Source organism: Physeter macrocephalus, chromosome 4, assembly GCF_002837175.3.
Source record: "Physeter macrocephalus isolate SW-GA chromosome 4, ASM283717v5, whole genome shotgun sequence".
Taxonomy (NCBI): Eukaryota; Metazoa; Chordata; class Mammalia; order Artiodactyla; family Physeteridae; genus Physeter; species Physeter macrocephalus.
Window position 1 is genome coordinate 44,253,460 of NC_041217.1, and position 23,952 is coordinate 44,277,411.

The window sequence follows — 23,952 nt, forward strand, 5'->3', positions numbered from 1 at the left end:
ATCCTACAAGACAATATATGATCTTTTTTGCCTATGTTTCTTACCTCATATCTAATATTATTTCTAGTCACAGTGGCTTTTTTTAAGTTCCTTGAACAGGATGAGCGTATTTATGTCTCAGGTCATTTCCCTTTGCTATTCACTCTACTTGAAACACTCTTCTCCCAACTTTCCACCTGTATTGCTTCTCCCTCACCTTTCAGATCTCAACCCACCTTTTCAGAGAGCACTTACCTGATCATGCTACTTAAAGCAGCCTCTCCTTTCCCCAAGTTGTTATGTTATGGAGTTGCTCTCCATAACATCACCTGTTTAGCTCCTTCCTATATAGCATTTGCCACTGACTGAAATTATTTTACTTATTTGTTTACTTGTTTATTTTGTCTATATCCTTTTACACAAACTAGTATGCTTTTGGCTGCAATTAATAGAAACCCCCAACTCGCTTATTGGAAATATATTCTCACATAACTACAAGTCCAGCAATAGGGAAGTGTCTGCGCAAGGGAGAATGAGTAGTTTAAAAACTACATTCAAGAACCCCAATTCTTTCAGTCTCTCTGTTCTACCATCCTTATTGTCTAACTTCATTCTCCTCTGCCTTCCCTCATAGTTGCAAAACTGTTGTGGTGCTTCCAGGTGTCTCATCCAGGCACAACAATGGCCAAAGGGAAAAGATGCTATTTCTTCCTGCATCTCTTCTAAAAGTGCTAGGAAATCTTACCCCACAGTCCCCATTAGATTTCCTCTGATTTCTCATTAGTCGGTATTGGTCATTTGCATGGAGATGGTTTAGACCAATTACTCATAATGAAAAAGTTGTTCAAAAGTCAACCATCATAACCACATAAATGATCACTAGAGCTTCAGGATGGTGTCTATCTTGTTCACAACTGTATTTCCAAAGCCTAGCGTGGTACTTGGAATGCAATAAGTGCTCAATTGAGTCCATTTAGAGAAAGAGGAGAGAAAACTGACATTTGTTGAGTGCCTACTAAGTGCCAGACACACATGATCATCATTATAATTTACTTCTCTCAACAATTTTATAAAAAGAGTATTATTTCCCTTTTACACGAAAGAAACTAATGCCTAAGAGATTAAGAAATTTGACCAAGATCACAAATCTGGTGAATCACAGGACTAGGATTTGAAACTATCGGTGTCTGGATCTAAAGACCATGCATTTCCCACTACAAGCTAATTAACAAAATGCATTCTTTCCCTTTCAGACACAACTGCAAAAATCTGTAGATTCCATGTGAAGAACAGCTAAAGAAAATCTGGTTACGTTCATGCTCAGCCTATAATAGTTATCAGGAAACCAGCAACAGTCTTTCACTGATATTACTGAAATTGTATCTCCCACCCTATCACTTGTTTGTTTTCTAAACATATAGTGAAAATTAGGTGGCTGTGTGCTATGGGAAAAACAGGCAAAGGAAAAAGTGACAAAGATTTTTTTTTTCCCTCAGTAATACTAAAGTGCGTTCAGAGAAGTGTTTGGTGAAGTGTCTCTTGCAGAATACTAAGTGAAAGGGAAGCTGACATAGCCTTAAAATCCTGAGTAAAACCCTGGTGTCTTGAAAGCTAAACTGGGAAATCTGGAGCCTAATAGATATATGGGGCCTAATAGATATATGTCGACTGCATGTACGCATGTGTCAATCATTCAATCCACAATTAGGGAAAAGATTGTGCCAACAGGAAACGCGCCAGCTACAAATAAATCAAAATTCCTGGCTTTCCGTGGTTCCTCCCATCTTTCTATTGGCTTCTGATGGGGAAAACAAAGAAGAAAGAAGCCTTCGGTATTTAAATACTGCCAGTTCAGCGGTGAACTAGCACAGTGGTCACCGTCGGGATACAAGGAACTGGTAACGAGGACTGTCGGGCAGTCTTTGAAGGGACCTAAGCCCCCAACAAAGGGCGCATCTACTTCCTTATCCGCGCCGGAACCTCTTGGCAGAATACGTGGGTTCCAGAGGGAACGATTTAGAAACAGGACCACTTCCTGCTGCTGAAGTGGGGCGGGGGGAGTGGAGGAAATAAGCTCGAGGAGCGGCATCCTCCTTGCGCTACCCGAGGCAAAGAGGCCAGAGAGGAGGCGGCGGGCGGAGGAAGCAGAGGAACCTACTGCAGAGAAGAAAGTGTCGGAGCCGGTAGGTTAGCAGCCTTAGAGCAGGGGACAGTGGACAGCACCCAGGACTCGCTTTGCAAATCTGTGGTCCCAAGTTGCCGAGCTGCCCATTGGGTAGGGGCCGTGCGTCTCCCGCCGTCTGTCAGTCGGCAGCAGGAAGGGACTGTTGGGGGACTGGGGCTGGGCCTTGCGGGGCACCAGACTGCGCTCGAGCTGGCTGACAGCCCTACCCCGGAGCCAGGGGAGGCGCTGGGCCGTTCTGCCTGAGGGCGTGGGGTTCCGCACCCTGGACAACTTCCCTAGACAGGGGCTGGAATTTGCGGGGAAGGAAGTGGATATCGTGAGTCCCACTTAACCCTCGGGACCTAGCGAAATCTTGCCAAGTGGGTGGTGGACATTGTTTCGGGAATTGAGGGAAGGGCTTGTAAAGAGAATGTTTGTCTGGAGCCATAGTTTCTCTACCCTGTTCTATCTGCCCGGGCTATCAAAAGTGGAGTTGTTTTGTTTTTAAAGGCAAGTGACTGCTCCTACTCCTGTCCCTTCGGGACAACTTAACAGCTTTCAGATCCGTTGTTAAACCAGCGTGTTCCCTATCCGATCTATCATGTTAGTACTGCTATGGGTATCTGATGAATACTCTGTAGATATACTTGATAGGTCAAAGTTAAATGTCTCCAAAGCACTTTTTGAAGAGAGACAAGACTAACCTAGCAGTCGGGACTATTTAGCGCACTTACCCTCACATTCACATAGAATCTTTTTAGCATTCAGAGTAAAGATGGTGATCTTAAAGGTACTAGGTAAGGGTTATGATTGTGCATCTGCAAAAGGCCTGTCGTGTAATAGGATGTAAAGTTCTTTATCACTGAACGAAATTATTGTATAGAGATTGTTATCGGAAAGATCAGAAATAGTTTTTAAGTACTGCTTTTCTATTGTCTTAGGTTCGGCTTTAGAGTGTGGTGAAGGGTACTTTTCATGTTGCATGGAAGGAAAGCCAATGCGCAGGTAGGCATTTAGGAAGAAAACCTTCGGTTTCACTAAATGCAATTCACATAATCAGGGCTTCATTTTAAAAAATTTTAAACGTTTTCAAATCTTACCAAATTCTGCTTGTAACTAATGATTCTTGTTCTAAAATAAATCAAAAGTAGTATCAGGAATTAATAGCTTTTTAAATAGAGTAAGATATAAAACTTAAATTTCTAAAGAGTGCTGTGAGTTTTATGTAGTTAACACTTCACTTTTCCTTTTTGCATGGTAATTTTTTGTGGTAATCACTAAGTGTACTGTGATACTGTATGGGTTTATTATAGTCTTCAACCATAGAATGTAGAGGGTTCTGTTGCCATATAAGACTAATGATTGCTTATAATACACTGTACTGAATGTCTAATTATGGTTTTGGTTATTTCATTGATGTTCATTAATACATTTGTTCTATTAATTAAAATAGCTGCATTACAGGGAAGTTTGGTCGAGGACTAAAAAAGTTATTGGACATAACTTAGTCCATAGAAAAATAGAACAGTGTGTGGGAAAACATAGACAATTCTCCTAACTATAGAATTTAGAAATTTAGTAATGCTTTTTCTCAATCTGTTCCAACAAATAGGATTCAAATCCTTATTGAAAATCAGCCCACTTCTATTTCTTCATTTGTAAAACTCATTTTACATTTATTGAACTGTATTTAATCATTTTTGTTTGACATCAAAGATAAATAGCTCTGTAGACCCTTTTAAGAGAAGAAGCATTTTGTGATGGGGGTATGACTTAGAACCAGGAGCAAGAACCAGAATATAAATGTTTTTTCCAAATCAGTTATTGATTTTTTTGATTGCCCTTGACCTGTTCACCTTCTTTGTGCCCCAGTTTACTTCTGTAATGTATCTGACCAGGATATTGGGAATTAATGAATGCTTGCAAGTGCTTTGAGATCGCCAGATGAAAAGATGTTATGGATATAACAGATACCATTATCTTATTAGTGTCTGACTCTAAAGTAGGAAAATATTTGACTGAAAGTACATGAAGAAATTAACAACACATATATTAAATGCTTCATCACTTCAACTTCTAACATGATTGCAAGAACCACTGATTGCGTCTCATCCTCAGCTGCCATAAATGTCATATCTTATGTAATTGTTTAATATGAGCCTATTATTTTTTTAAAAGAGAAGGCACAGCATGAGAATGTTTTTGGTTTATCAGTAATTTCTGTATAAAATATTTACTTAATCACTCATACCTACCCTTTTTCTTGCTTTTTTTATATAATATTGCCAGTTGTTTAAACATATTGGAGAATTCTGATGCCATTAATTGTTAAGTTACAGTTCTTTTTTCATTACCATCATTTGGCCAGAGCCTGGCCTACCACTGCTCTCTGGTTTTACGTTTACCTGCTACCTATGTTAAGTCATGGTCACACTTCCCTACCCTTTCCTTATTGGGCTGTCATTCTTGCTGCTGCAACCCAGAAAGCAGTCTCTGGAAAGTAATGTTGGGTTTATACTTACCAGCTATTGGAGAAGCTTTGAATGAGAAATAACTGTTTATATTGAGATTATTTGAATACATGTTTGTTCTCACTACTAGAGTGTGAGCTCTTTGAGTGTCCTATGTCTTCTGTATCTTTGTATCCCTGGCACCTAATGATCACTGAATAATTGTTTGAATGACTGAACAGCTGAACAGTATCTACAGACTTTTCCCATGAGGGGGGAAAAAACTATGAACAAGAAAAGATTGAAAATTGCTGTTAGGGTATTCCGATGCTTACTCATAAAGTTTTATGAAACTGATTGGCATTTTATTAGTAAAGCTTCATTGCATTCATTTATTTAACTACCTATTATGGGTAAATGCTACAAAATTTAAAAGATAGGATATTCAATGAAAAGTAAGTCTCCCAATGCTGACCCTAGCTCCCAATTTTCCTCTCCAGAGGAACCACTTGAAAGCAGTTTCTTATGCATTCTTTCAGTATTGTAATGCATATACAAGCATATATAGAATATCTCCCCTTTTTAAAAAACACTAATGTTCGCACATCATGCACAGTCTTAAGTATCTTTCTTTTTCCACTTCACACATTATCTTGTAGATATGACAAATACATAGACCCACCTTATTCTTTTTAATAGTTACATAGTATTTTATTATTTGTAGGTACCATAGTTAACCAGTCCCTTTGAGAGACATTTATTTCAAACGGTTTGTTGTTACAACCAGTTCTGCAGTGAATATCCTTGTATGTGGTTTTTGCCCGGTTGAGTAAGTATAGGATAAATCCTTAGATGTAAAATTGCCCAAAGAGTATGTGCATTTTAAGATTTTGGTTAATATTAACATATTCCTCTCCTTAGAGACTATACCAGTCTGAAGTCTCACCAACAGTGTGCCCGTCTCCCAAGATACTATTTTGTAATCATTGATTTAATTTAGAGATACTAAAACATTTTGCAATGTAATTCTTCCATCTTTTCTTAAATATACAAATAGGAAACTGAGCCTGATTTTATTAGGAATTGGTTTATTCACTCACCAAACATTTATATAGTACTTATTCTATGCCTGTATACTGTATATATACAGATGAAGTAATGGAAAGACATGTAAACAGATACCATAATACAACATGAACAGGACTTTTTTTTTTTTTTGGCTGCGTTGGGTCTTTGTTGCTGCACATGGGCTTTCTCTAGTTGCGGCAAGCGGGGGCTACTCTTCATTGTGGTGCATGGGCTTCTCATTGCGGTGGCTTCTCTTGTTGCAGAGCACAGGCTATAGGCGAGTGGGCTTCAGTAGTTGTGGTACACGGGCTCAGTAGTTGTGGCTTGCGGGCTCTAGAGCACAAGCTCAGTAGTGTGGCACACGGGCTTAGTTGCTCTGCAGCATGTGGGATCTTCCCAGACCAGGAGATCGAAACCGTGTCCCCTGCATTGGCAGGTGGATTCTTAACCACTGCGCCACCAGGGAAGTCCCATGAACAGCATTTTAATAGAGATGTAAACCTGTACTCTGTGGAGATGAGGAAAGCTTCAGAGAGATGGTGATATTTGAGCTGGATCTTTTTGAAAGGATAAGAATTTGCTTTAAAGAATGTACTTTAAAGGATAAGAATTAAAGAAGGGAGACAATAAAGACACCATAAACAGAAGGAACAGCTGTGCCAAAAACAAAAACGAAAACACAAAGAGACACCAAGACCTGGAAGTGTATAACATGTATGGAATGGTAAGTATATCTGGAGTGTAGAGTATATGAGGGAGGAAGAAGGGGAAACAAGGGAAAAATCATGGAAAATGAGGCTACAACCATGGGAAAGAGTTCAACTTTATACCCTTTAGGTATTTAAGAGCCAATGGATGTTGTTATACAAATCAGATTTGGTTTGGGGGCTGATATTTAAGAAGATAGGATGTAGACCAGAAAGAGGGAAAAAATAATGGCAAAAAATACTAATTTAAAGGAGTTGTAGTAGTTTAGATGAAAGCTGATGAGGCCCTGGAGTAGATCTATGGCAGTGGGGATTGAGAGAAGAGGATGGAATTCAGAGTTTGTTTAATAGTAAAATCAAAAGGATTTGGTGAATATAGAGTGAGGAAAAGGTAACGATATAAATGACTCCAAAGATCTTAGCTTGGGAAACTAGGTGCTGCCATAATGAGATCAAAAATACAGGAAGAGGAACAGGTTTTACTAAGCCAAGAAGAGATTCTCTTTTGTATTCTTTAAGATTATTATGTCTAGGAAACAGCCAGGTAGAGATAGCCAGCATGTAATTGGAATATGGATCTGGGGCAGAATGGTTTGGGCTGGAGAGAAAAAAAAAAATTGTGAGTCATCAGTATGCAGAAGATTCTTGAAGTTGTAGGTGTGAATGAGGGTAGAACAGAAAGGGAAGATGCCAAAAGCCGAATCCTAGGGAGTACCAGGGGTGTTTAAGGTGGGGCCTAAGATGAAAACCCATTGAAGATTCATAAATGGGTAAGAAGCTTTAGGCTCTTTGGGTATTGTTTTATTTAATTGTATCTAAAGATTTTATTGATAACGTTCACTCACGGTGAAGATCACAGATGAGCTCCTTGAGTTCAACATCAAAAGACAAATCCCATTCAGATCTCGTCTTTAGAATTTCCAGTTTATTCTAGTTAGTCTAAAATGTATGCTTTAAAATAGTAGTATAAGGGGACTTCCCTAGTGGCGCAGTGGTTAAGAATCCACATGCCAACGCAAGGGACACGGGTTCAATCCCTGGTCTGGGAAGATCTCACATGCCGCGGAGCAGCTAAGCCCGTGTGCCACGACTATTGAGCCTGCATGCTGCAACTACTGAAGCCCATGTGCCAAGAGCCCATGCTCTGCAACAAGAGAAGCCACCGCAATGAGAAGCCCACACACCGCAACGAAGAGTAGCCCCCACTTGCTGCAACTAGAGAAAGCCCGTGTGCAGCAACGAAGACCCAACTCAGCCAAAAAATTAATGAATTAATTTTTAAAAAGTAATATAAGATACACCTGCTTGATTGGGCTCTTTCTTCGTGTGCCATGCCAAGTTGGCTTACTCAACACCTCTTCTTTTTTTTCCTCCTTCTACTATATAGACACAAGAAAAAAATATTATACTTGATATGTTTAATATTCTTTGCATTTTGGGTTGGCTGTGTAACACAGTGCTGCCAATGAAATGTCAGTGGAAGTTGCTGAGAGGTATACTAGGAAGACTTGCTTTCCTGACATAAAGGGAGACCAGCTTGTTTGCATGGCCAATTGCCCTTTCTCCATCTTACCTTGATTCTTGGGCCAAGGCACCCAATGCTGACCCTCGTTTCATCCAATAAACTGTGATGCCTTAAGGCTGAAGTATTCATGACCTACTTTCAGATTAAGGAATTAACAGCCTTGCTTTCTGGTATGGTAGGGAATATACTGCCTAGTGGATGCTCTTCTAATAAGCCTCACTGTCACCTTGAGATGTCATTTCTGTTTTAAGGATTTGTATGCTCAAATCTCTAGCTCTCCCTATTCATGTGTGCTTAGGACTTTAAATGAGGGTCAACTCAGCTGAATCTTTTTAAGAGCAGGCTGTTAATTTCCAAATTAAAACAAATGTTTGAAGTATAAAGGGAGAGATGCTCATTTGGTAGATAAGGAGCACAATTCCAAGCTAAGGAAAGATTCTGCAGGTCTTTGGACTAAGAGGTAAAACTTGATTATAAATGCTTTAGAAGGCTATGTTTTTCTAAACTTTTTATTGTGCTTCATTTCAAATTATCATAGCCACTTATAGAAAATGACTCTTTCCTCAATTAAGACTATTACTTTTGAAGTAGATCTGAGGAACGAGTGCCATGATAGCTATGAAATTTAAGTTGACTCAAATATTTTGGGTATGTGGAAATGCTGTTATTAAATGTACTTAGGGAGGTACTAAAGTTGTAGCATTCCTTTAGTAAACATGGAGAATATTTAAGATATTTTATTTGTTCTTTGGTTTATGTTTCCTTACATGCACATGACTTGATTCTTCTATCATTCGAGATATCAATATTCATGGGAATGACCCATCCATTTATCTAGCCTTCATTTCCTTGACCTCCTAAATTCTTGGGACTTTTACCTTCACTCACTTCAAAAATTCATTCCTACTATCACTCAGAAAATCTCTCTCTGAAATCGTTTTAAGTCCTAATAACTTGTTTTCTGACCATAACCTCTTGAATGCCCATTCCAGCTGTTCTTTGACCTAATCATATTCAACACACTTTTGTCTCTTGTGTTTTTACACAGTTTACTCCTGCAACCACTTTAACCATCTTCTAGCCACCACTCACTGAACTCCTGAGTTTGTCCGTGGCATTTACCCATTCTAGATTAAGGCAGGCATTTATATTCTGTAATTTGGGCTGTTGATTACTGCTGGATAAAACCAGCCACAGGGAATTCATGCTACTCTATTCAGAGTCTTTAATATCATTTGGGCCAACAGTGTCATCCAACAGTATTTCTATGAGTCCCTAATCAATGCTTACTCATTCCCCGCACTAGCTATTTCACATCCTTACCCATTCTTCTCATAATCCTCTTAACACTCCTTTCAGTGGCAGCAAGTGACCTGCTCCCCCAACTCCCAACTTCACAGAAAAAAGAGGCCATCAGGTATGAACTTCCTCAAGCTCCTGACACCTCCTTGCCCAAAAATAAATGTATCTGTTTCCACACTATGTTTCCTCCCACTCCCTTACTCTGACCTCTTATGATGAGCCCTTCTTCCTTTTGTCTAAGATCCATTCTTCTGTAATTTGTTTCTAAATACTCCCACTTTTCAAGAATTTTGCTTCATCATTTATTCTCTCCCTCTTTACATAAATTTTAAAACTTCTCCCTCCTTCTGGTTCTTTGCGTCAATATATAATCATTTTCCAGTTATTACTCTCTTTAAACAGACGTAGTAGTTTATGTCTCTTTTCACAGCCAAGCTTCTTTCTAGAAATACTGCATACTCACTGTCTCTCTCTTCACCTTCATTGACCACTGCCATTGAATACCTCAGGTTTTTACTGAAAGTTTAGGGATAATGAAGGAGACCATAAAGGTTTGGCCATTCATTATTTTCTCACTGGCTGTTTCTCTCCTTAAATCACAACCTGCCACCAGTTTTAATCAGTCTCTCTTTCTTTTCCTTTCTAATTCTTTCTCCCTTTGAAATTACTGTTACTTTATTATACTGAGTAGTTTAGTTCTCTTTGTTACAATCTTGCTACCTCTAGAACAGAGGTTAAAAAACAAAATCCTCACATATCTTATAGTTAGTTCATATAAGTGCATGGCATAGTTTCACATAAGGGAGAGTGGTGGGGTCTGTGGTGAACTAAGATTCCAAGCCCTCCTAATGATATTCAAATTCAATTTAAATTTCAAAACAAACCAAAAAATAACTGCAGACGAAGTACATCTAATGGTCTTTATCATCCCGAGGGGCCCTCACCTTGTGTTTTATAATTAAAACGCCCAAATAGATGTTTTCTTAAAAGCACCATCTGTCTCTGAAATAAACGTTGCCCTTTCCCACAGAATGTGAAAGAATAATTGAAAATTTTTTAATAGCTTTTTCCTTCCAATTATATGTAGAAATTCAAATGTAGTAATTAGTTTTTTTTTTTTTTTTTTTTTTTGGCTACGTTGGGTCTTTGTTGTGGCACGCCGGCTTCTCTCTCGTTGTGGCATGCAGGTTTTCTCTCTACTTGTGGTGTGCGGGCTTCAGGGCATGTGGGCTCTGTAGGTTGCGGCCCCCGGGCTCCCTTGTTGAGGCGTGAGAGCTCAGTAGTTGTGGCGCGCGGGCTTAGTTGCGCCGCGGCATGTGGAATCTTTGTTCCCCCACCAGGGATCGAACCCGGGTCCCCTGCATTGGAAAGCAGATTCTTTACCACTGGACCACCAGGGAAGTCCCTACAGTTTCTTAAAATGATTTCATACATAATGTCTGGTTTTTTAGATTTATTGACATTTTGGTAAATGTGAATCCTTGTTTTATTTCATTTTGTATGTTTGACAAGACTTCCCTCTTACTTTTTTTCTTTCCTTTATAGCTACATTTTGAATCATTACTTTCTCCATGTTGTTATTTCCTTTCAACTTAGGTCAACATAGTCTCTTTGTAAAAACCAACAGTTTCCGCTAATAAAGAAATTTTATTTATTAGTCAAATTTATTAGCCAGTTATTAGTCAAACTTTAATTTGTGTTAAAATAACCTGCTTGCTAAATGCAGACTCTGGAACTACACCCCCAGAGATATTGATTCTCTAGCCCCTCTTAAGAATCTGCACTTTTACCAAGCACCCCCACATAGCTGGTGTTAGAGAAACAGTATTTTAAAACTTAATGTAACAGCCTAACAGGATTTGGGCAATCAGCCATGAAGAAAGAGTATCTAGTCTGCTAACAACATTTTTACTTCATTTGAAAGAAAAGGCACAAATTCAAACCATAATCCTAAATCTATCAGTACCGTATTTAGAAAATCTGATAATAATGGAGCAAGAACCTCTATATACAGGAGTAGTTGGCCAGTCAAAGCAAGGGCAATTTTCTGTATTAAAGTTGGTTAGTAAATTTAGAACACGTGGCTAATTTTACCGTTTCACATTTTAACTACTGTGTTTTTGGTATCAGAAAGTTTGGGGCTGAAACTAACAAAGTTTCTTGACTCAAACTGGCTTAATCGATATGGACATCTTTTATTTACATAACGAGAAGGCCATAGGTAGTGTGAGCTCCAGGGCTGGTCGATGCATGGCCTGATAGTACCTTCTTGGACCCAAGTTCTCTCTGTCTCCAGTGTAGCCTCTTCACTATCAGCTTCATCCTGACCTAAAATTGCAAGAGAATTTGGGATTCATCCTTAAAGTTGGGGACATGGTCAGCTTCCCCTGAAGTACATGGCTGGTAGAACGAAATTTTTTGTTAAGGTGTGAGAGAGTTGATGGTAAAATATGCCATTAATAGACCTTATCTTGAAGTTATGTTTTTCATAAGCACTTAATGAATACAAAATCTGCTAAACTGATTGGCAGATTTTATACCCTTTTGGTTTGAGAAAGACTGATTCTTTCCTAGAATTGGCAGTCCTTTCCCCCCCCCTTTTTTTAACATCTTTATTGGAGTATAATTGCTTTACAATGGTGTGTTAGTTTCTGCTTTATAACAAAGTGAATCAGCTATACATATATATCCCCATATCTCCTCCCTCTTGGTGCTGGGAAAACTGGACAGCTACATGTAAAAGAATGAAATTAGAACATTCCCTAACACCGTACACAAAAATAAACTCCAAATGGATTAAAGACCTAAATGTAAGGCCAGACACTATAAAACTTAGAGGAAAACAGAGGAAGAACACTCTTTGACATAAATCACAGCAATATCCTTTTTGACCCACCTCCTAGAGAAATGGAAATAAAAACAAAAATAAAGAAATGGGACCTAATGAAACTTAAAAGCTTTTGCACAGCAAAGGAAAACATAAACAAGATGAAAAGACAACCCTCAGAATGGGAGAAAATATTTGCAAATGAAGCAGTTGGCAGTCCTTTTGTGGGAGAAGGCAAAAGCTCTATTTGGTCTCCTTAGTTTGTTGACTGTGGATAGAGTCCAGAATAATCCTTCCACTTAGCTCCTTCAGCCTTAAAACATATGTAAATTAGTCTTGAAAATTAAGTTAATAAAAATGTTATTTGAGTTCAATTACTTTATACATTATATTATATATATATTTGTAATGTCATTAGTTCACTATTGCGATAGAAAAGCAAATAATTTGAGATCCTCTGGTTTCTCCAGATGAATTTTCACTTGGACAATCAGGCTTGCTCCCCCAAGCCTTTAATTAAAAGCTTTCCTAATCAAAAACAAAAAACAAAAAACAAAAACAAGAAAGCAAATGAACTTATTTACAAAATAGAAATTGACTCACAAACATAGAAAACAAACGTACAGTTACCAAAGCAGATAGTGAGGGGCGGGTATAAATTAGGAGTTTAAGATTAACATATACACAGTATAAAATAGATAAACAATAAGGACATACTGTATAGCACAGGGAAATATATTCAATATCTTGTAATAACCTATAATGGGAAATAATCTGAAAAAGAACATATATGTATGTATATATATACATATATGTATGTATAACTGAATCACTTTGCTCTACACCTGAAACTAACAACATTGTAAATTAACCATACTTCAATTTTTAAAAAGTGGTTTAAAAAAATAGCTTTCCTAGGGCTCTTTCCTCTTGCTGGGGAGAAGTTCACACTTTAGTTTACCACCCCACCCCTCAAATCATTAGAGTACTTAATCCATCAGACTCCAAACAAAGAAGTTGTGAATATAGATGTGACAAGGTATGAACACAACCTATTTCTGGGACACTTATCATAACTTCCCCTCAAAGATGCCCAGAAAAATGTACGGGGATGTATGGGGCAGGGTGGGGTGGGGGTATAAAAAACGAACCATTTCTGCCAGTAGAATCCTTTGGATGTGATGAGACTGTTGGAGGATGTGGGCTTAGATTTTTTGAAAGTAAACATTTACAAAACAAATAGCAGAACCACAGAAGAAATAATGTATAGAATTAAATATAACATCTAGAATTAAATTGCTAGAAATAAATACAACTTCTCAGAAGATTTAAAATGAGGTACCCCTTATAGTCTCGGTGATCCTTGTTCTTGCTCCTCATTCTCCTAAAAGAGCAGCATAGTCCAGCCATGTGGCAGCATGCTTGCCTTTTCTCCCTTCTAAGAACAACCACCATGTAAACCAGATTGCCAGGATCATTTCCGTTTCAAATGCTCCATCTAGTTGACAAAAACAGTTCAGGATAAAGCACTGACTTTGGAGTCAGAGGACCTACATTCAGACAAATCCCAACACTGTCATTTTCCTTTTGAGGTAAGTGTAATTATCCCCACAATTACAAATGATGAACTTGAGGATCAGAGGAGTTAAGTAATTTGCCCAAGATTATACCTAGTAAATGATGCAGCTAAGGTTTGAATCTATGTTTGCCTGGCCACAAACTGGGCATTCTTTCAAGAGAACCAGACAAAGTTTGGAGGGTATAGTTTATTTTGGCAGGAAGAAGAGCTGAATTTATTTGACAGCTATTTAATGAGCACTGGATCCACGTGTTGAAGGATAGCATTGAGTAAAAGAGAACAGAGGCCTTGTTTTCATGGAGCTTATGTTCTGGTTGGGAGAGAAAGCCAATACATTATATCAGGAGGTAATTATTTAAGAAGAAAAATTAAGCACAGTAAAGGGTATAGGGTAGTAGAAGTAAGAGATGCTGTTTCGTATAAGGTGGTCTGATAAGTTGACATTTGAACAGAGATCTGAAAGAAATAAGGGAATGAGCTCTGCAGATATTTGGGGAAGAACCTTTCAGGAAGAAGGATTAAGGCTCTGAAGCAAGAGAGGCCTTGGCGAGTCCCAGAAATAGCAAGGAAGTCTGTGTGACTAGAGAACCATGAGTAAGGAGAAAGTGGGAGATGAATTCAGAGAGTTAGCCAGGGGAGGAGTCATATAGAAGTTCGTAAACTATAGGCTTTGGTTTTGCTACTGATATGAGTGTTTAAAGGATTTTGAGCAGAGGAATAGTATAGTCTGACTTTTGTAAAGGATCGTTTTGGTTGTTTAGAGAAGAGAATATAAATCAGCAAAGGTGGAAGCAAGCAGACCACTTATGAGGCTATTATCATATAATGAAGTGTGAGGATAGCCTGAATTAGGGTGGGACTAGTGGAAAGGTAGAGAAATGGTTGGATTCTAGGTATTATTTGGAGGTAGAATGACAGAATTTGCTGATGGATTGGGTTTGAGGGTATGTGGAAGGGAAGGGGCTCCAAGATTTTTGGCCTGGGACTTCCCTAGTGGTGCAGTGGTTAAGAATCTGCCTGCCAATGCAGGGGACACAGGTTCGAGCCCTGGTCTGGGAAGATCCCACATGCTGCGGAGCAACTAAGCCTGCAAACCACAACTACTGAGACCGCGTGCCACAACTACTGAAGCCCACATGCCTAGAGCCTGTGCTCCGCAACAAAGAGTAGCCCCCGCTCGACACAACTAGTGAAAGCCTATGTGCAGCAACGAAGACCCAATGCAGCCAAAAATAAATAAATAAATTTTTTTTAAAAAAGATTTTTGGCCTGAGCAGCTGGAACAATCAAACTGCCTTTTACTGATCTGGGGAAGACTAGAGGAGAGACATATACTTGGACAAAAGTAGAGAGTCAAGGAATCAGTTTTAGATATATCATTAAGATATAGTGAGTTTGAGTGATGGTGGGACATTCATATGGATCCAAATTCGGAATTTATCCAGGTAGGAGTTAAGAATCCTTTAGCCATTCACATATGGGTGATGGGAACCATGAGATTAAATGCACTTCCCCAAGAATGTGTATAGAGAGCAGAGAAAACAGAACTTTTGAGAATGACCACATTTAAGAGAATTCCTTCCAAGTTTGCAAACCAGACAGTTGATAAGAATAGAGAAATTACCGTTTATTGAAAGTCAGAATCTATACAATCTAATACAATCATAAGTTTTTATTTGCATACTGTTTTTTTTAAAAAAAAGATATGTAGAAGTTAGCTTCCATATTACTTAGGTGGAATAAAAAATTGTTTATGTCTGAGTTCAACAGTACCATCTTTGTGTACATAATTAAGATCACAACAAAAACTCTTTAATTTCAACATACAATGTCAGTATTATAATGGAAAATTTAAAAATGGTCTTGTCTTTAATGGTGGTTCTTTTTTAAGGCTTGAGTGTACCACTGTTAACCACGTGATTTATTATTTCAGCATCTACTACAAACAAGAGACCATTAAGTACTGTGGCTAAAAGCTTTTTTGCTTGTTTACATGGGTGGTAACAATTATCCTTTAACTGCCCAGTTTTATGTTTCAGTTTTAAATTGTCAAGCATAAACAGTGCTGTTTCTACCAGATGTCAGGAATTATGAACAGTTTGTACTATAGAATACAGTTACCTGTAGGCTGAGGCCAAGCATAGAAATATTGAATTTATAAGTACTTGGGAAAAACAGGTTGCTGCTGAAAAAAAGAAGAGCTAAGTGTAGTTTCTTCTTCCTAAAATGTCCTTTTAGATTCTCCTCTCCTTCCCAGGGGATTCTGTCAACACTCTAGTGTTTTATTATACTGTAGGTCTTGTCAGTGCTACAGCTTTAGGGGTAGTAAACTGATACTGTCTTTTGCAGGCCAGTATTAGACTATCTCAGTACAGTCATAGATGATTAGTTTCTGAGACTCACATGAGTCAGAAGACTGCTTAGTAAGTAGAGAATCAGAAACAGAAGTATAACAATCTGAAGCATGTGTATAGGATATTTCACCTAAGCTCTGGAAAAACGCTATGTAATATTCCTACTTTTCACACAAAAAAATACATACCCTTGTAATAACCTGATAGCTTATGCCAGTCAGGTCTATGTTCCAGTATAAACAAATAACTATAGATTTTGCCTTTCTGAACCACATTTTTTATCCTGGTTGCCCCCTTTCTGGCTATTCATGTGTCTCTCATTCTAGATAATTAGGTTCCCCGATTGCCTCTATATTTCTTTGAATTTTCCTCAGTCCATAGCAAAATGCTTTGTAAAATATAAGAACTAGTAAATATTTGTTAAAAGCATAGTTATCATCTTAATTGAGGGGCATAGATTCTCTTTTTTCTCCATGTTGATAGATACAGTGTGATGATTATGAAAATCCAAATATCTTAGTTCTAATTATTTGTCAGTAATTTGTTTGTGGCATTTACCTAGTAAGTTAGCACCTGAATTTCTACATACAATATACTTGTGAAATGCAGAAATGAGCTTCTAAAAATATTGCCATCTTCTCTTCTGTCTCCCACCCCCATCTCTGTAGGTGTACCAACATTCGACCAGGAGAGACTGGAATGGATGTAACAAGCCGCTGCACCCTTGGAGACCCCAACAAACTGCCAGAAGGGGTTCCCCAACCTGCCCGCATGCCCTATATCTCAGACAAGCACCCTCGACAAACCTTGGAAGTGATTAACCTTCTGAGAAAGCACCGGGAGCTGTGCGATGTGGTGCTAGTTGTGGGCGCTAAGAAGATATATGCCCATCGAGTCATTTTGTCAGCCTGTAGTCCCTACTTCCGAGCTATGTTTACAGGAGAATTGGCAGAGAGCCGTCAGACGGAAGTTGTGATCCGAGACATAGATGAGAGGGCTATGGAACTACTGATAGACTTTGCATATACCTCCCAGATAACTGTGGAAGAGGGCAATGTTCAGACCCTTCTGCCAGCTGCTTGTCTCCTTCAGCTGGCAGAAATACAGGAAGCCTGTTGTGAATTCTTAAAGAGACAATTAGATCCTTCTAACTGCCTGGGCATTCGGGCTTTTGCTGACACACATTCATGTCGTGAGTTGCTAAGGATAGCAGACAAGTTCACTCAACATAACTTTCAAGAGGTGAGTTGTACTTGGTGGTTTGATGCATTCACAATGTATTTGTCAGGAGAACAATATGAGTTCACTATTCTGCTAACACATACCTGTTTAGGTATTTACTGCTAATTCTAACTCATAATATCAAAGAAATGTTATAAATTCTAAGCCTGGTTTTTATTTTAGAGGACAATTTTGTGTTCTGTTAGCAAAAACTAAAGTTTTCAGGGATTGACTTCCCTAGACATATTCATAAAAGGCTAATTTATAAGCCAGAATACAGTTTATTACTGATAGGATACTTGGTATTGGTCATTTTTATAAAGCACTTCCTTCCTGATTATATGATTGTTCAGAATAAATTGTAGATCAGAGATTATTTGAACTAATAATCAGAAAAGTGAAATTGGATGTTATTAGAAGGATTTTTTAATTAAACCTGTTATTTTTCATTTATTCATTCATTTAATAAGTATTTGTAAAGCTACTATACTTCAGCCACTGTGCTTGGGAACAGAGGCTACAGTAATGAACAAGATGCCTAGAGTGTCTGTTCTAGTGGAAATTATAATCTATCAGGGAAGATAGCCATTGAATTCATAATTACATAAATAAATAATTACAGTTAATGGGTGCTACAGAGAAGAAGCCCTGGATGATTTAACAGTGTATTACAGAGAGATTTAACTTTGGTTCTGGAATAGTTCATACAAAATTCTGAAACATGAAGAAGTGTAACAAGTTCAAGGAACTGAAAGAAACCCAGTGAGATCCAGAGTGCAAAAGGGAGGATGTAACATAATGATTTTACAGAAAGAATAGAGCCAGATCACAATGGAGTTAATAGACCATGTTAAGAATTTGAAATTTAAACTTAAGACCAATAGAAAACCATTAAAAGGGCTTCCCTGGTGGTGCAGTGGTTAAGAATCCGCCTGCCAATGCAGGAGACATGGGTTCGAGCCCTGGTCTGGGAAGACCCCACATGCTGTGGAGCAACTAAGCCTGTGTGCCACAACTACTGAGCCTATGCTCTAGAGCCCTGAGCCACAACTACTGAAGCCCACACGCCTAGAGCCCACACTCTGCAACAAGAGAAGCCACTGCAGTGAGAAACCTGAACACCACATGAAGAGTAACCCCTGCTCGCCGCAACTAGAGAAAGCCCACGCACAGCAACGAAGACCCAACACAGCCAAAAATAAGTAAATAAATTTATTTATTTATTTATTTATTTTAAAAAAGAAAAGAAAATCATTAAAGGGTTTTAAGCAAAGGAAAGACATGGTTCATTTTATTCTTTAATACCACTCTTCTGTCCAACAGGATAACTTTCAGTGGATCAAAGATTTAAAAAATACAAAGTGAAACCATGAAAATAGTAGCAGATGACATGAAGCAATTCCTTTATAATCTTGAAATGAAGAAGGCCTTTCTAATTGACTAACCCAGAAAGCATAGAAGAAAATATTGATAGATTTGACTATATAAAAATTAAAAATTTCTGCATGGTAAAACAATATCAAGACAAAAATCAAAGACAAACTGGGGGAAAATATTTTCAATTTATATTACAGATGATATATCCTTAATACATCAAGAGCTCCTATTGGTCAATAACCTAGACCAGTGACCTAACAGAAAAATGGGCAGTAAACAAGAAGTTCAGATTGCCCTTAAACATATGAAAATCTGCTCAAGTTTGTTCATAATAACTGAAAAACAAATTAAAACTATACCAAAGTACTATTTTTTATCTATCAAATTACAAATTTGTAATCTATCAGATTGCAAGTATCCAGAAGTTTGATTACACACCCTGTTGACAAGACCATGGAGAAATAGCTACACTGCTAGTGTAAGTATAAATTGATATAACCCCTCTGGAAGAAGATTGGGCAGTATATCAAAATTACACACTTTTTGTTCACACTCTTTGACTCAGCAATCTCATTTCTGGGAATCTGTACTAGAAATGAAATGGAGAGGGGAACAGTTTGAGGAGGTAAAATCATGGGTTCCATTTTAGATATATTCAGTTTGAGATGCCTGTGAGATAGCTAAATAGAGATACTGAGCAGCTCACTGTTTATATGCATCTGTATCTTAGAAAAGAGGTTAGGCTGAGATTAAAATTTAGGAGTCATCAACATAGTAATGAAGTCATAATAATTAAACTATGGCTTAACCCTTTTTAGGCAGGATATTACCCTGAAGCCATAAAAGAAAATTGATATATTTGATTGTATATAAATTTAAAATTTTTTTATATTTTATATAAATATAAAATTTTTTACAAAAAGCACCATAAACAAGGTTAAAAAAATCAATGCCAATGAGATCACCTAGTAGGAAGAGAGAAGAGGAAAGCCCTAAAATTCTTCCAAATATTGAAGGATGATTAGCGAAAAAGCAACTGACAAAGGAAGCTGGGAATAACTAGCATAGAGAAAGGAGGAAAACCAGCAACGTGGAGGTCATGAAATGCAAAGGAAGGGATTGGTTAAGGAGGATACACACACACATACACACACACATGTAGTTGGCCTTCCATATTTGCTGGTTCTGCATTCACGGATTCAACCAACTGTGGATCAAAAATATGAAAAAAAATTCCATAAAGTTCCCAAAGATAATGTTTGAATTTGTCAGGTGCTGGCAACTATTTACATAACATTTACATTGTATTAGGTATTATAAGTTAATCTAGAGATGATTTAAAGTATATGGGAGGATTGTGTAGGTTATTATGCAAATACTGTGCCATTTTATATGAGTCTTGAGCATCCATGAATTTTGGCATCCTGGGGACACTGGGGAGTGGGGTAGAGGGCAATCCTGGAACCAATCCTCCTTAGATACCAACGGATAACTATTTATGCTGGAACAGCCAGGTAGTTTCCAAAATTTAATATTAGAATCATTGGCTTTAAGAAATATTAAAACAATACAAACAGTTGTAACTAAAGAAGGAACAGATCAGTGGCACTGAGAAGGGTCCAGAAGTAGATGTTTCAAGTCAGTGGAGGAAAGTAAAATTGTTTAATATGTGTCTTTAGTAAAACTGGTGATTTGGGGAAAAAATAAACTCTTTAAACAGATGGAATTTCCAACTGATAAATAAATTAAACCTAAAAAATTAAATTCTAAAAGTACTAGAAGAAAGCATTAGTAGGCTGGGGGTAAAAACGGCCTTTCTAAGCAGGATATAACCCAGAAGCCATATAGAAAGATTGATAAATTTGATTGCATAAAAATTAAATATTGTTCATAGCCACAGTAACAACCAAAAAAGCACCATAAACTAAATTAAGTAATGCCAAACTCAGAAAACCTATTTTGTGCATATGTGTCAGAAAAAACACTAATTCCCGTAAGACTCATACAAATTCAATGAGAAAAACCATAAAAAATACATTAGAAAAATAGGCAAAGGATATGAATAAGCGATGTGTAAAAAAGATATTCAGGTGTAAAATAAACATATGAAAGGATACTCACCATTACACATAATAAAGAAACATACATCAAAACATTTCTTAACCTATCAGATTGGAAAAATAATTTTTAAACTTTATTTGAAAAAAATTCAAATGTATAAAAAATTATAGGAAAAAGAAAACTTTCATGTACCCTTTACCAAGATTCACCAGTTGTTAACATTTTGCCACATTTTCTTTATCATTTTGTCCGTATTATATAAATATTTTTCTTTCAACAATTTGAGAGTGTACTGCATACATCATATTCCTTTACTCCTGAATGCTTCAATGTGTATAATCCCTCACTGGTCATATCATTTGCAAATATTTTCTCCCATTCAGTAGGTTGTGTTTTTGTTTTGTCGATGGTTTTCTTTACCGTGCAAAGGCTTTTAAGTGTAATTAGGTCCCATGTGTTTATTTTTGCTTTTATTTCCTTTACTTTAGGAGACGCATCCAAAAAAATATTGCTGCGATTGTGTCAAAGAGTGTTCTGCCTGTGTTTTCCTCTAGGAGTTTCATAGTATCTGGTCTTACATTTAGGTCTTTAATCCATTTTGAGGGGTTTTAAAAAATTTTTTTCAAAAGCAGCCAGTTTAATTCATAGTATTATTCATAGAACTTTTGTGGTGGGATTTTGTTTATTTTTTAAATTTTTATTGAAGTATAGTTGACTTACAATGTTGTGTTAGTTTCAGATGTACAGTAAAATGATTCAGTTATTATTCTTTTTTACATTCTCTTCCATTGTAAGTTATTACAAGATATTGAGTATAGTTTCCTGTGCTAGACAGTAGGTCCTTGTTGGTTATCTATTTTATATATAGTAGTATGTATATTTGAATCCCAAACTTCTAATTCATTTTGAGTTTATTTTTCTATATGGTGTTAGAGAATGTTCTAATTCTCTTTTATGTACCTGTCCAGTCTTCCCAGCACCACTTATTGAAGAGCGTGTCTTTTCTCCATTGTATATTCTTGCCTCCTTTGTTGTAGATTAATTGACTATAAGGGCGGGGGTTTATATCTGACCTTTCTGTCCTGTCCCATTGATCTATGTGTCTGTTTTTGTGCAAGTATCATACTGTTTTGATTACTGTAGCTCTGTAGGAGAATCTGAAGTTAGGGAGCATGATTCCCCCAGCTCTGTTCTTTTTTCTCCAGATTGTTTTGGCAATTCGGGGTCTTTTGTTTTCCCATACAAATTTTTAAATTATTTGTTCTAGTTCTGTGAAAAATGCCATTGGTCATTTGATAGGGGTTGCATTGACTCTGTAGATTACCTTGGGTAGTGTGGTAATTTTAACAATATTGATTCTTCCAATCCAGGAACACAGTATATCTTTCCATCTGTTTGTGTTGTGTTCAGTTTCTTTCATCAGTGTCTTACAATTTTCAGAGTACAGGTCTTTTGCCTTCTCAGGTAGGTATATTCCTAGGTATTTTATTCTTTTCAATGTGATGATAAATGGGATTGTTTCCTTAATTCCTCCTTCTGATACTTCATATTAGTGGACAGAAATGCAACAGATTTTTGTATATTAATTTTGTACCTGCAACTTTACCAAATTCTTTGATGAGTTCTAGTAGTTTTCTGGAGGCATCTTTAGGATTTTCTATGTATTGTATCATGTCATCTGCAAACAATGACAGTTTTACTTCTTCCTTTCCAATTTGGGTTCCATTTATTTCTTTTTCTTCTCTGATTGCTGTGGCAAGGACTTCCAAAACTAGGTTGAATAAAAGTGGTGAGAGACTTGGTGGCACAGTGGTTAAGAATCTGCCTGCCACTGCAGGGCACACGGTTCGATCCCTGGTCCAGGAAGATCCCACATGCCGCAGAGCAACTAAGCCCACTACTAAGCAACTAAGTTGCACCACAACTACTGAGCCTGCGCTCTAGAGCCCACGTGCCACGACTACTGAAGCCCGCATGCCTAGAGCCCATGCTCCACAACAAGAGAAGCCACCGCAATGAGAAGCCTGTGCACCGCAATGAAGAGTAGCTGCCGCTCGCCACAACTAGAGAAAAGCCCATGCAGCAATGAAGACCTAACGCAGTCAAATAAAATAAATTTTTTTTAAAAAGTGGTGAGAGAAGGCATCCTTGTCTTGTTCCTGATCTTAGAGGAAACGTTTCAGCTTTCACCATTGAGGATGTTGTTAGCTGTGGGTTTCTTATATATGTAGCCTTTATTATACTGAAGTATGTTCTCTCTATGCCCACTTTCTGGAGAGTTTTTATTTTATCATAAATCGATGTTGAATTTTATCAAAAGCTTTTTCTGCATCTTTTGAGATGATCGTATGGTTTTTATTCTTCAGTTTGTTAACATGGTGTATCACATTAATATGTAGATATTTTAAAATCCTTGCATCCCTAGGGTAAATCTCACTTGATCATGGTGTATGATCCTTTTAATGTACTGTTGGATTCAGTTTGCTAGTATTATTTTGTTGAGGATTTTTGCATCTGTGTTCATCAGTGATATTGGCCTGTAATTTTCTTTTTGTGTGTGATATCTTTGTCTGGTTTTGGTGTCAGGCATCAGCCATCAGGTATTATGGCTTCATAGAAGAGTTTAGAAGGGTTCTTTCCTCTGCAATTTTTGGAATAGGATAGGTGTTAAGTCATCTCTAAATGTTTGGTAGAATTCACCTGTGAAGCTCTTTGGTCCTGGACTTTTGTTTGTTGGGAGTTTTTAAATTACTGATTCAATTTCAGTGCTGTTTCAGTTTCTGTTTCTTCCTGGTTCAGTCTTGGGAGATTGTACCTTTCTAAGAATTTGTCCATTTCTTCTAGGTTGTGCATTTTATTGGCATAGAGTCGTTCATAGTAGTCTCCATGATCCTTTGTATTTCTGTGGTGTCAGCTGTAACTTCTTTTTCTTTCCTGATTTTATTGACTTGGGCCCTCTCCCTTTTTTCCTTTTTTTCTCTCTCTTTTTTAATTGAAGTGTAGTTGACTAACAATGTTGTATTAGTTTCTGGTATACAGCAAAGTGATTCAGTCTATATGTATATCAATTTTATATATCTATATATTCAGTTTTTTATGAGATTCTCTTTCATTTTGGTTATTATAAGATACTGAATACAGTTCCCTGTGCTATACCATAGCACCTTGTTGTTTATCTAGTTTATATATAGTAGGGTATATCTGTTAATCCAAAACTCCTAATTTATCCCTTCCCCATCCTTTCCACTTTGGTAACCATAAATTTGTTTCCTATGTCTGTGAGTCTGTTTCTGTTTTGTAAATAAGTTCATTTGTATCATTTTTTTAGTTTCCACATA

At 37.4% G+C, this 23,952-nt stretch overlaps 1 protein-coding gene across 2 annotated transcripts in view; it reads left to right on the forward strand.

Moving 5' to 3' along the window:
* The first annotated feature begins 2,015 nt into the window (after positions 1-2,015).
* Positions 2,016-23,952, forward strand: part of KLHL20 (kelch like family member 20) — a 72,886-nt gene continuing 50,949 nt past the window's right edge. The window contains exons 1-3 of one of the 2 annotated variants that reach the window (XM_024133697.1): positions 2,016-2,162; positions 3,085-3,148; positions 16,624-17,197. In XM_024133697.1, the coding sequence (XP_023989465.1) occupies positions 3,126-3,148; positions 16,624-17,197 (597 nt within the window). In that variant the 5' untranslated portion in view covers positions 2,016-2,162; positions 3,085-3,125. The remainder of the gene's footprint in view (positions 2,163-3,084; positions 3,149-16,623; positions 17,198-23,952) is intronic. The other variant, XM_055084168.1, reaches the window with a different exon arrangement.